The sequence below is a fragment of the Mirounga leonina genome, unplaced genomic scaffold, assembly GCF_011800145.1.
Source record: "Mirounga leonina isolate KUSES-001 unplaced genomic scaffold, KU_Mleo_1.0 Mir_125, whole genome shotgun sequence".
NCBI classification, from domain to species: Eukaryota; Metazoa; Chordata; class Mammalia; order Carnivora; family Phocidae; genus Mirounga; species Mirounga leonina.
In genome coordinates, this window is record NW_023270305.1 from 78,638,144 (window position 1) to 78,652,625 (window position 14,482).

Consider the following 14,482-nt stretch of genomic DNA (forward strand, 5'->3'; position numbering starts at 1 on the left):
GTGATGAGCACCAGGTGACATATGGAATTATTGAATCAGTATATTGTACACCTGAAGCTTATATTAATTATGTTAACCTAACTGAATTTAAATAAAAAGAAAAGGAATGACTCCAAAGTTTTGGGCATGAGCAGCTGAAAGTACAAAGTTGACATTGACAAATATAAGATAGATGCAAGAGGAATAGGGGAAGCAAGGCATGCAAATTATGAGTTCAGATCCAGATATGTTAAACTTGAGACACCTACTGCACATCCCAGTGGAATTGCCCAGTAGGAGCACTGGATATATGAATAAGGAGCTCAGAAGAAAAAAGAAACTCATATTGAGTGCTTGGACACTTGAATATTTAAAGGTCAGAAAGAAGAAAATAAATCAGTAAAGAGACTAGAAAAGAATGGCCATTGGGAGAGATGTAAAAGCAGGAGACAACATAGGCAAAGAACTTAAGTTGGAGATTCAACAAGGAGGTTTCTCTGAGATTACCTCTGCCAAATACTGCTGATAGTTTGAGTAAGAAAATGGCCAAGAGCTAACCACTAGAAATTGCTAGGTGAGGACTTAGACAATACTTGAAGAGAATGGTGAGAATATATGGAAAGTCAAAAAATGTGATTATACTGAACCACAAAATGTACTGTGCACATTCATTGTTAAGCTGAAGTGAAACTAAAAGGGCTTGCTGAACTTGAAGATGTTTGTCACGGTGAGCAACAGTTATCTAAAGGCAGCCAATAAAGTCAAGAAATAAGATTACAACAAACAATGAATAATTGGAGTCTCTTCTTTGTTAATTACATCTTCATTTTGGTAAGTCAATTTTTGTTAGTTATATTACCGATTTTATAACATAAAATGTATATAACATCTATCTCTTTACTTTTAACCATAGTTCTTACATTTACTTAGTCTTGAGTCTTTATATAAATGAAGTAATGATCAATACTTGTCCTTTTACCATGGAGCCACCATACCCAACTTAAATTGGTGATTTGCTGAATTTAATCATCAAAGAGTTTTGTTTGGCTCATTTGTTTTGTATTTTTGTTCTGTTTTTATTTTTTAAGAAAGGCCAGAAACTAAATTTCCTGAGTTCTTATATGCTTAATCATTTTCTTTCTTTTGTATTTGAAATGCAAAATGATTTCACCATCAAATAGAATGAAATCTCACCATTTGCAATGACGTGGATGGAGCTAGAGAGTCTTATGCTAAGTGAAATAAGACAGAGACAAATACCATATGATTTAATTCATATGTGGAATTTAAGAAACAAACAGATGGACATAGGGAAAGAAAGAAAAAAAGAGAGAGAGGGAAGCAAATCATATTATATCTTAACTATGGAGAACAAACTGAGGGTTGCTGGAAGGGAGGTGGGTGGGGGATGGACTAAAAGGGTGATGGGGACTAAGAAGGGCACTTGTTGTAATGAGCACTTTTATATGTAAGTGATAAATCACTAAATTCTACTCCTGAAACCAATATTACATTATATGTTAACTAACTAGAATCTAAGTAAAAAATTTGAAACAACAACAATAACAAAAGAAATGCAAGATGGCTTCATACAAAATTTATTAACTGCATTTTCTTCCTTTTAAAGTTTTGTAGACATTGTTCCACTATTTTCTGGAACTAGGTATTAGGATGAGAAAATCTAAGACCAGCCCAATTTTTCCTTCTCCCAAAAGATTTGTTTCTCCTGACTGGATCTACTTAGTTCATTCTTTATTTTTGACATTTGGTAATTTTACTAAGATACTAGTTAGGTGTTATTCTTCATGCTCCTCTCTGACCCCTCTCTAGATAATGCTTCATCCCAACTGAATATGTCCATTTCTTGAGAATGGCATGCACCTGCCACACTTCATACCTGGGAAATACTTCACTCTAATCTCCATAAAATAAATTCATCCTCCAGGTTTCTGCCCAAATGTTGCTTCCTCTAGCAAAACTACCTTAACCCCACCCTCACTGTTTTGTGCCTCTGCTATATTCATTCCTAACAAATGGTGTTTCCATTTGCATGATATTCCTCTTACTTTGTGCAATTACTTTTTCATTGTCTGTCTTCACAACCAGACTATATATTCTGTGAAGGCAATGACCATGTGCATCTTGCTCACCCATTCATCCTCAGTGTCTTTCATAGGCCTACTATACATCTACATTTGCATAGAGTAGGCCTTTAAAAATATCTGTTGAATGGAAGAGTGAACTGACAAAACTATTAGTACATTTGAGCCCATAGTAATTACTAGGACTATTACTTACTTGTCTATCTTGAAAAATGTTAATTGAAACTAATAATGTGATCATCAATACAGCATGGTACTGGCACAAAAACAGAGACATAGATCAATGGAACAGACTAGAGAGCCCAGAAACAGACCCTCATCTCTATGATCAACTAATCTTTGACAAAGCAGGAAAAGACTGTGTCTTCAATAAATGGTGCAGGGAAAATTGGACAGCCACATGCCGAAGAATGAAACTGGACCATTCTCTTACATCTACAAAAAGATAAACTCAAAATGGATGAAAGACCTAAATATGAGACAGGAATCCATCAAAATCCTAGAGAACACAGGCAGTAACCTCTTCGACCTTGGACACAGCAACTTCATGCAAGACACATAGATCAATGTCTCTAAAAGCCATGGAAACAAAAGGAAAAATGAACTATTGGGACTTCATCAAGATAAAAAACTTCTGCACAGCAAAGGAAACAATTAACAAAAAACCTATGGAATGGGAGAAGATGTTTGCAAATGACATTACAGATAAAGGGCTGGTATCCAAGCTCTATAAAGAAGTTCTCAAACTCAACGCTCAAAAAAACAAATAATCCAGTCAAGAAATGGGCAGAAGACATGAACAGATATTTCTCCAAAGAAGACATACAAATGGCTGACAGACACATGAAAAAATTCTCCACATCACTTGGCATCAGGGAAATACAAATCAAAAACACAATGAGATACCACCTCACACCAGTCAGAATGTCTAAAATTAACAAGTCAGGAAACAACAAATGTTGGCAAGAATGTGGAGGAAGGGGAACCCTCCTACACTGTTGGTGGGAATGCAAGCTGGTACAGCCACTCTGGAAAACAGTATGGAGGTTCCTCAAAAAGTTAAAAATAGAGCTACCCTATGACCCAGCAAATGTACTATTAGGTATATACCCCAAAGATACAAATGTAATGATCTGAAGGGGCACCTGCCCCCCAATGTTTATAGCAGCAATGTCTACAAAAGCCAAGCTATGGAAAGAGCCCTGATGTCCATCAACAGATGAATGGATAAAAAAGAGGTGGTATATATACAATGGAATATTACTCAGCCATCAAAAAGTTGAAATCTTGCCATTTGCAATGATGTGGATGGAACTGAAGGTTATTATGCTAAGCAAAATAAGTCAATCAAAGAAATATAGTTATCATATGATTTCACTCATATGTGGAATTTAACAAACAAAAAAGAGGATCAGAGAGGAAGGGAGGGAAAAATAAAACAAGATGTTATCAGAGAGGAAACAAACCATAAGAGACTCTTAATCATAGGAAATAAACTGAGGGTTGTTGAAGGGGAGGGTGAGGTCATGGGGTAGCAGGGGATGGGCATTAAGAAGGGCATGTTGTGTAATGAGCACTGTGTGTTATATACAACAGATGAATCACTGAACTCTATCTCTGAAACTAATAATACACTATATGTTAATTAATTGAATTTAAATTAAAAAAACACAATTTAACATTTGGGAAGTGGATGGAGTCCCTTTGCCAATATTATCAAAAGAAATGTGAGATAAAATCTATAATTTCCAACCCAGACCTCATGATCTTATTCTGGCAATTAACCCAAAGTCAGGTAAGCATATCACAACATGTAATAATGTTCTACATTTGGACATGAAACTATTGGACATCCTATATTGAACAATAAAGCATGATTGGCATTTGAGGTAGAACAATTTCAAGAAAAATAAAACCTGTGTTCACCCAAAAACGCATACATATATGTACAGCTTTATGCAAAAAAGCCCCAAAGTGGAAACAACTCAACTGGCCATCAATAAATGAATGGATAAACAAATTACCATGTATCTATAAAATTGAATTCTCAGCAATAAAAAAGAATGAACTACAGACAAGCACAACAACATGGCTGAGTTCCAAAATCATTATATTGCATGATAGATTTCAGACACATGATTACATATTGTATGGTTCCATTTATATGAAATTTCAGAATGTGTAAAACAAATTTATAGTGACAGGAAGTAGACCAGCAGTTGCCCGAGCCAAAAGTGGGGAGGAGGGATAATTGATTACAAATAGACACAAGGTTCTAATCCTGACTGCAGTAATGGTTACATGGATGTGCACATTTGTCAAAATTCATCGAACTCTTACATTTTAAATGGGTTCATTCTCTTCCATGTAATTTTTACCCCAATAAAGCTGATTTCAAAAACTTATGAGTCCATAATGACAGTAAAAAAAGAAAAAGAAAAAAGGAATAAAAACTTATTTACCACTATTGAAAATAACTATTATTCATCTCTTACTCTAAAAATGAGTAACTAAAGAAGAGAATTTAGAGGAATTGTAGTTCTTCCCCAGGTAATGGGGGAAAGTTCTTGATGTAAGATTTACCTAGTAAATAGAGAAGAAATAATAGGATTAAAAACTTAACAACTTGCAAGCCACAATGAAAATTAGTTCAGGCAGTGGAGGGTATTCTGCTAAGTGAAATAAGCTGGACACAGAAAGACAAATACTGAAATACTGTAGGGTATCATTCATGTGTGGAATCTTTAAAAAAAATAGTTGAACTCATAGAAACAGTGAAGTGGTGGTTGCCAGGGGCTGGGGGGGATTGAAGGAAATTGTGAGATGTTGGTCAAAGGATACACACCTTGAATTATAAGATGAGTAAGTTCTGAGGATAATATACAGCATGGTGACTATAGCTAGTAATACTGTATTGGATAATTGAAATTTGCTAAAAGAGTAGATCTTAAGCATTCTCACTACACCAAAAAAAAAAAAGTGTAACTATGTGAAGTGATAGATGTGTTAATTGGCTTGATTGTGGTAATTATCTAACAATGTACATGTATATCAAATCATTATGTTGTACACTTTAAACACACTGCAATTTTATTTGTCAATGACACCCCAATAAAGCTGAAAAAAAATTAAAAGAAAAGAGATAACAAGTGTTGGCAAGGATGTGGAGAAAAGGGAATACTTTTACATTGTTGCTGTATTTTTTTAAAAGGAAAAGAAAACTAGTTCAGGCAGGATCACCAATGGAACCTAAAATAATTAGATAACTTTGAGGGAACAGGATAGTCACATGGTGCCAAAGTGTTGCCATACAGTTTAATTCCTAATATCAAATGGAAATTTGTACCTTTATAAGGGACAACTGGTAGTGACCTACCTTAACCAAATGATCAAAAGTAGTATCCCTGCCAGTGGGACAAATTGAAATGCAACCCATCACCTGAGAAATCTTCCTGCAAAAAATGTTTTACCTGAATCTAATCAAGACCTAATTTCTAGTCTACAGAAACAGAGGAATAGAGGAACACGTTAAATGAGAAAAAAAAAAATCAGACAGAGCAGGAATGTGGGACATTACTACAAGACAGCTGGCTAATCTCTTTGAAAATCAATGTCAGGTAGAAAAAAAAAATGAGAGGTTAATTCTAGACTAAGGGGAAAAAAGACATCAAAACCAACATAGTGCATGGACTCTAATTGGAAAAAAAGCTATAAATAATATTATTAGATAATTGGAGACATTTTAATATACACTAAGTATTTTAAGATAGTAAGGAGGTGTTATAAATTAGATGTGATGAGAAACACATAGGGAAACATGGTAGGAAAATGTCATTTTGGGAGATGCATGCGGGAGTATTAGGTATGAAATGTCCTGATATCAGCTACTTATTCTCAAATGGTTCCATCAAATGTGATAGATAAAAAATGATGGCTAGATATATGTGGATGATAGATGACAGACAGATAAATAAACTAGATAGACAGACAGAGAGATAAAGGCTGAAGCCAAAAGAGCAAAATGGTTTTCAAAATTTGAGTGTTTTGAGGGTTCTTCATGCTATGTTTCCAAGTTTTCTGTAAGTTTAAATTTTTTTTCACAATAAAAGGTAAAGGTATTCCAAGTCCTACCACAGGAAATTGTATGACCACTTCGTACCTATGGAGAGATATAATACAACAGAATGTTTCCTTTCTGCCTTTACAACCTCATCTAATTTCCAATTCAATTCAAAAATAATTTCCAGCTCTTGTATGGCTGTCTTTCTTTGAAATATTCAATTACTTAGGATGAAAATCCAGCAGACTAAAATTAAAGAACTATTTCTAATGTTTTCAAGTGCCACCTAGATGCAGGAAATTTTAGACACAATTCCTAATGATGGCAATGTGGCAAAATGCAAACAAGCCACCCTTACTGGAAAACATATTTTTACCCAATTAGAATTCCCTATAAAGAAAAACCCGGTGAGTAATATGCAACAAGATTGAAAAGGCTCTGACCACAAGGTAACCAAGCAACTCACAGTGCTTCCAAAAGGGGTTTCTGTGGAGGCCTGAGTGAGCCAATTTTTTCTTAAGGTTGGCTTCTCCGTGGGTTGAGAAGTCAAGCTCTGGATTTGGCACCAGCATCTCCTTGTGTTCTTAGGTGATTAACTTTATCTTCCCAAAAAGTTATTCTTTCTACTTTTCTTTCTCCTTCCTAATGAAGAGATGGAGAATGCTCTCCTCCTTTTCTTTTCTTTCTTTCTTTTTTTTTTTTTCTATTTCCTGTGTTTGGATCAGTGAAAGGGCCACTAGTTAACCCAACACCAATCTGGGTGTTTCTGTGAAGGTATTTTGTAGATCTCATTAACATCTATATCAGGTGACTTTAAGTAAAGATTACCCTCAATACTGTGAGTGGGCCTCATCCAATCAATTGAAAGCTTAAGAGCAAACACTGGGGATTCCCAGAAAAGATGGATTCTGCCTCAAGGCTGCAACATCAAATCCTGCCTGCATTTCCAGCCTGAGAGCCTGTCCCATGGACTTCAAACTTTCCAGCCCTCACAACTGCAGGAACCAATTCTTTGTTTTTTTTAAGATTTTATTTATTTGCCATTTGCCAAAGAGAGAGAGCACAAGCAGGGGGCGCCCAGGCGGAGCACATAGAGGATTTCCACTGAGCCCGATGTGGGACTCAATCCCAGGACCCTGGGATCATGATCTGAGCCAAAGTCAGACACTTAACCAACTGAGCTGCCCAGGCGCCCCTCAGGAACCAATTCTTTAAAATAAGTCATATATATATATATATATACATATATATACATATATATCTACTATTGGTTCTATTTCTTTGGAGAGCTCTGACTGATGTGTGTATCAGTCAACATGATGCATGAGGGTTCTGGTCAGCCACAAACATACTTCTCTTTTCCTATTGATTTAGAAAAAGAATATTTCAGTTATTCGTCTACTTGATCTGTAGACTTTTTAACCTCTGAACAAAGTTTCATGTCTACTTTACACAATGCTTGCAACATAGCAAACACCTAATATTAAGATTACTTTTTTATAATTACTCATATTATAATATATACTATATATAATATATACATAACATACTAATATAGTTTTTATAATTATTATGCAGAGCCAACATTAGGAAGCTGCTACTTGTGCCAATCCATCTGGTACACTATAATATCACTGGAATGAACTGAAAGTACTGTACTAGCTAACTCAATTTCAGTTCACTATGTATGAATGAAAATCTAAAAACCTGGTGAAAGAAAATTGATCCCGTGTTTACCAAGTAGGCAGGCATGTTCATCATAATAAAAGTTATCCTCAATGGTACCATTCTCTCTGTTGTACCTCTTTCTGATTAATCAGCTGCACATTGCAAAGCACAGCCATGAGGTGAGAGCCACAGGAGGGCCCTAGCTCTAATGGTCAGCTGCCGAGTCAGTAGTGGGATCAGAAACTAGGTACTGTTTACTAGGAACAGGTGAAGTATTTTATTACCTAAATTTTATGAGTCCCAAGAAAAGGTCTATGTGGGCAAAGCCACATATGATAAATGCATATGATGAATCTCCACCTTAAATTGTAAAGATGGATACAGCTTTTCTTAGCAGGAAACTACCTGTCCTTCACTAAATAAGCTGAATAAAAGTGATAGAAGCTTATTTCAAAGAGATGCCAAATTACCGCATTGCTTTGGGTTTGGCCCTGGTACTGAGACCTAACAGTGCTCTTACCTCCTCCAGTGGCTCATGGCTCCTGATATGACCACATGAAAGGGTGGTGGACTGCAAAGAGCAAGCACCAGGTCTTCTCTTTCATGAGGATGTGAAAAAGGTAAGTGCCACTAACGGTCATTGATCAGACCCAGCGAAGCCTCCTGACAATTTTTCCACTGTCTTTTAAATTGGCCAAGCTCTTCTTCTTTTTCCCCTCTTCAAAACCATTTTCCTCTATGGCCAGAATCCAAAATGTGAGATCCACCAGCTCTTGGAATTCTTAGAGAAAACCTTGTCAGAGGACATTATAAATAAGATCATCCACCATACCTCATCTGATGTCATGAAGGAAAATCCCATGGTGAGCCAATCTACCTTCACACATACATGATTTCACCATCTCCAGAATTTTCATGGAAAGGTTGGTGACATTTAACTCAATTCTGAAAAATATTCTGCCCTATAAGCCAAAATAACTGTAAACTTAATTTTCAGGAAGAAGTGCTATATTTCAATCAGAGTAAGAATCTCTACCCCCTTCATCCTGCCTGCTTGGCAAAAGCCCAGGCCCATGCTTCTCAGACTTGAGCCTACAGCAGGGACCCTAGAGGACTTGCTGAACACTGACTGCTGGCCTATCCCAGAGATTCTGACCCAGTAAGTCCAGGAGGGTCCCAAGGATCTGCCTTTTGAACAAGGTTCCAGGTGCTGCTGCTGCTGTTGACCACTTTGAGAACTCCTGTCCTTCAAAAACAGTCAGACCCAGCTCAAGCACCACCTCACCTCTGATATCTCTTGCATCCTCTGAGCAGCCATGGTAATTTTCCCTTGCTGGATCCATCACTATTTTTGTTCAGAGCTCATTTAGCTCCCAGGATGTAGCTTTGTAACTATTTGTTTTCATGCCTATCTCCATGCAAAGATTGTCCAGAAGAGAGTGTTGGGCTCAGTTTTGTTCCACTAGCACCTAGCACAGTACCTCACATATCACTGGAACTCAGTGAATGTCTGCTGAAGGAATGAGCAAATGAATGCATGAATGGATGTGTGAATGAGATGTTATTTCTGTCCTCAGGTTAACAGTCTCTCTTTTTTTTTTTTAAAGATTTTATTTATTTGAGAGAGAGACACAGCTAGAGAGGGAACATAAGCAGGGGGAGTGGGAGAGGGAGAAGCAGGGCCCCCGCCGAGCAGGGAGCCCTATGCGGGGCTTGATCCCAGCACCCTGGGATCATGACCTGAGCCCAAGGCAGACGCTTAACGACTGAGCCACCTAGGCACCCCTAACAGTCTCTTGACTGTTACTAAATTAAGTTCAAGGTAAGAGAGTAACATGGGGGCTATGACTAGTGGGTCTCAAATACCAGTCCACCTGCCTGAATCAAAATCACCTATAAAAGCCCAGCTTCCCTGACCCCATTCCTAAAGATTCCAATTTATTGCTTATAAGTTAGAATCTAGAATTCCATAGTATTATCAAACCCTTCTGGTTAATCAGCTTGCAGAGGGGTGGGAAACCATTAGAAATAAAGCCCTAGGAGAATTTAGAGAAACAGTTAACCAGTTCTGCATTGGTTGGACTGCCAAGGTACACTGCTATCTAAATGCTACCTGTGAGGAATGAATTGTATTAGATTTCATCCGACAAGAAGGATCTAAGAAGGTAATACGTATAAATAAAAAAGAAAAAATAAGAAGGTAATACCACCTTGTAAGACCTTTCACTGTCACTGAGGGAATGACATAGGTAGGTTTGAGGAAGTCCACAACAGTAATGAGCTGTAGACTTCAAGTTCAATGGCATCACAGAGCCAATAGTGGACAGGAAGCAGAACAATACAGCCCAGGTGAGGCACCTCTGTGGGACCTGAAGAATTTGAAAAAGTGAGTATGGTGTGCTTTGTACCATGCGGTAGGAAGGTCAGGCTAAGTGAGGCTGAGAGATTGCCTGTGGATTTCTCTGCTGTCCTTCAGGGATGCCTGGGGACTGGAAGAGCCATCTAACCTGGCCTTGAGTTAGGAGTTTGGTAAGCATTATAAGAAGATGGCAGGGAACACACTGACCTTCTGCACAGAGATCTGGGAAGAACTAAAAAATAGGAGACTACGGTAAATACACTGCCTTTTAGCATATTGGGCAAGGAGGTGTATATGGAATATGAAGCTTATTAGCATTCAGTCTCTTTCCTCCAGGAGGTTGGCTAGTTTGGTGTAGTGCTAAAACATAACTTAAAATACTGATAGACCTGCTCCAGAAAATAAAATAAGAAGAGTAGGGAGCAGTGGCTGAGCATCATTAGAATTTTAAAAAATGTATGTGCATTGTTTTCTACATAACAGATAAAGCAAGAACAACCATATGATGCATTTACATATGTAATCTAATGTGGATTCCGCAAAAGAAGAGATAAGTATTATGAGTCCTTTTATTAAGAGAAAGGGCAATGCGTAGGCATAGAGCTTTTAGCATCACTGATATACTTATGGATAAACAACTTGCAAAAGAGAAGACTTGATAAATAGGTTTTAGAATCACAATTTTAAATAACAATCACTCAATGTATCTGATCTGTAAACTGAGATTTGGGATGAAAGCATGGTGCATTGCCATTTCCCATAATTAGTTTCTTTTGGGTCACTCCAGCAATAAGTATAATCTCAAATTCATTATACATTTGGTATTTCAACTATGCTTCAGTGAGGAGCTGACTTTCCATATGACCAAATAAAACTGCCCTATTTGAGGAGAAGCCAGCAAGAGGTTTTATTGACCAGGGACTGCTGTCTGGGCAGAAGGCCTGAGAGAGACACAGGCTACACCTATCCCCTAAGTGCAAGGAAAGCATCAGAAGGGAGGAATTTAGAGTTTTAAACCCAGAAATAAAACCAGAGAAATCTAAAAAGACATTTCAATTACCATCTCAAAAGGTAATCAAGAACAATATACAGAGACCTCAATGCACAGAACAAAAAATCTCCACCTGTTTGTGATTGCTGTTCCCACCTGATTGTAGTAGTGAAGCAGTGCTCTGTTCCCCACCCCTGGCAATAGAAAACTAGGAGGAGTCTGTCCCATTCTCTAGCCAACTTTGAGGACATCTTTAAGTAAGAAAGGAAAGCAGCTAGTCCCCAGAGACCACTATAAGAAGAGAGGATGGAGGGTGTCCTGGGTGAATTTGCCCCATCAGTCATCACTGCCTCTACCAGCCCTATAACCAAACCCCCTGAGACATCCCCTCAGAGGGAGTATTTTCACTATGACTCCTTAAAGGCAGAGTAAGAATAAAAGAGATTAATCCATCACCCCTGAATTGACAATACACTGGTTCCCAGGACTAGTAGACTTTAAAATCTGATAAGTGAGAAGACATAATGAATAAAGAGCCCTGGGGACCAAGTCACGGCCTACATCCAAAGTAGACCTCAAAAGAGAAGGGAGACTGAAGGAAAAATGAATCCAGTTTTCCTACTTGGAAATCATTCTCTGCTGTTTGAAAATCAATTCAATGGTATAAGTAAAAAAACATTTCCTGCATCATCACTTGGACTCCTTGAGTGCTCATGACCAACCACTACAAAGGCTGCTTTCTTCAAGGAATGGATTATACCTGCATGGCCCTGCAGGTATTAAGAGTGTAGTATTACATTCAGGTGTGTACCAGGGATAATGTATTTGGGGCAAGGCATATTGGTTATGTGGTGCCAAGAATTGGGAAAGAACTGAGAATCTCTTGATGAAATCCCTTGATGAGGGTAGGAGTAAAGTTACCATGTATTTCTACATGGAGGGTTTGAACGACTCTTTATCCTTCAGCACCATGTCTTGGCAGCAGTCTGGGGAGACCTAACACAGCTGATAGATGTGCAGATATACCAGAGCACCTCCTAGAGGCTTCCCCAGGGGCTCATCCTACCAGGAGTGTACAAGAGGACCAGTTTTCCCCACACTATTCCCACTATTCCCAGCAGCTTTATCACCACCTTTAATTTTTGCTAATCTGATAGCCAATAGATTTTACTCATTTTTATTTTGTGTATTTTGTTTTGTTATTGCTATTATGTACTATCATGCCTTAGAGTTTCTCTGTGTGTGCATGCGTGTGTGTCTGTGTGTGACTGATTTCTCTGTTCATAGCTATTACCTCTACTGTTTTGAGGTGTTCATATTTTTTCTTACCTATTTATAAAGTACAGATATGTTTATATATTAATATTATATATCTACATGTGTATGTATGTAAAGTCTCCCAAACTTCTTCGTTTATATTTAATTTTGTTTATGTTATATTTTATCATGCAAATGATTTTCTCTTTTCTCAAGTTTGTAGGATTTGTACTCAAATCCTACAATTACTCCCTTTTATGGTTTTTGATATTCATTTCAAGATTAAGAAGGCCTAAGGGGCACCTGGCTGGCTCAATTGGTGGAGCATGCAACTCTTGATCTTGGGGTTATAAGTTTGAACCCCACATTGGTTCTACATTTAAGATTACTTAAAAATAGGCAGAGCAAGATGGCGGAGGAGTAGGAGACCTGGATTTCATCTGGTCTCAGGAATTTAGCTGGATAGGGATCAAACCATTCTGAACACCTACAAACTCAACAGGAGATCGAAGAAAAGAAGAGCAGCAACTCTCTGAACAGAAAAGCGACCACTTTCTGGAAGGTAGGACATGCGGAGAAGTGAATCTGAGGCGATATTTGGGAGGATAGACAGCAGGGGAGGGGTCCTCTGTGGGCTGCTTCTGGGAAGAGCCGTGGAGCACAAAATCGGAACTTTTAGAAGTCTACTCCACTGGACGTCACTCCAGGGGCTAAGTGGGGGGTGGAACCCTCACTGGAACAGCATGGTCTCAAGACCCTCAGGTTCACAGAAAGACGGGGGGTGGCTGAGTGCGGCAGAGCTCCCAGGGATCCATGGGGAAGCCAGCTGCAGAGACGGAGCCAAGGTGCGGGCTCTCAGCTCAGGATTGTCATAAACCGTGATCTGCAACAGAGTCGGGCCACTGCTCCTCCAGCAAGGACCCAATAAGTGGTAGATCCAGGGAGACTCCCCTTCCTCCCCCGGAAGGAGCAGTGCGGGAGCGCAACTCAGGGATCTGCTGGGTTTGGAGACTCCACACCGAGTCAGGTGCCAGAGATAGAAATGCTCAGTCACAGGCCGGGTGAACACAGAATGCGGCCGGAGACCGGGGAGGCGGGAGTGATTGACTGCTTTTCTCTGGGGGCTCACTGAGGAGTGGGGCCCTGAGTTCTCAGCTCCTCTGGGGTGAAGATTGGGAGGCCTCCATTTTCACTCTCAGCCTCCAAAGCTGTATGGAAAGCTTGCAGAGAAAAAAAGCTCCTGAGAGCAAACCCGAGCAGATTACTTAGCCCTGAGGAGGCAAGGGTGGGGCAATTCCGCCTCTGGCAAAGACATTTGGGAACCATGGCAACAGGCCCCTCCCCCAGAAGATCAGCAAGAACAGCCAGCCAAGACCAAGTTTACCTATCAATGAGAACAGCAGAACTCCAGCACTAGGGGAATAATGCACATAGATTCATGGCTTTTTTACCATGATTCTTTAGTCTTTCAAAGTTAATTTTTTTAACTGTCTTTTTTTTTTTTTGAATTTTTCTTTTTCCCTTTTTCAACCAACATCTTATCAATCCCTTTTTTAAAAAAATTTTTATTTTTCAATTTTAGAGTCATTTTCTATCCCTTCATAGTAATTACCCTAATTTTTGACATATATATATATAAGTTGTAATCTCTTTAAAATTTTGAGATAGTTTCTTCTAACAGATCAAAATATACCCAAAATCTCCGTGTATGGTTTTGTTCTACTCTCCTGCCAGACCACATTCTCTCCCTTTTTTTTTTTAAATCCTCTTTCTTTTTTCAAACAAATTCTTATAAATTCCTTTTATAAAGTTTTTTATAATTTTCATCTTTACAGTCATATTCCATCCCTTCATCATATCAACCCTTATTTTTGTACATATATAAGTTATTCTTTCTTTAAAATTTTGGGAGGCACTTTCTTGTAACAGACCAAAATACACCCAATATCTAGTGTGTGTCACGGATCTATGCACTAGCCTGATCATATTTGATCATATTCTGGGTTTTTTTGTCTTGTTCTGTTTTTGTTTGTTTTTATCTTTTTCTTTTTCCATTCTTTCCCTTT

At 38.4% G+C, this 14,482-nt stretch overlaps 1 protein-coding gene across 1 annotated transcript in view; it reads left to right on the forward strand.

Annotated features, from left to right (window-relative positions):
- Positions 1 to 3,755: 3,755 nt before the first annotated feature.
- LOC118008308 (sulfotransferase 1C1-like) overlaps positions 3,756 to 14,482 on the forward strand; it is a gene marked incomplete at its 5' end in the record, with an annotated part of 68,976 nt that continues 58,249 nt past the window's right edge. Inside the window, 1 exon segment of the mRNA XM_035001943.1 lies at positions 3,756 to 3,876. Within this exon segment, the coding sequence (XP_034857834.1) occupies positions 3,756 to 3,876 (121 nt within the window).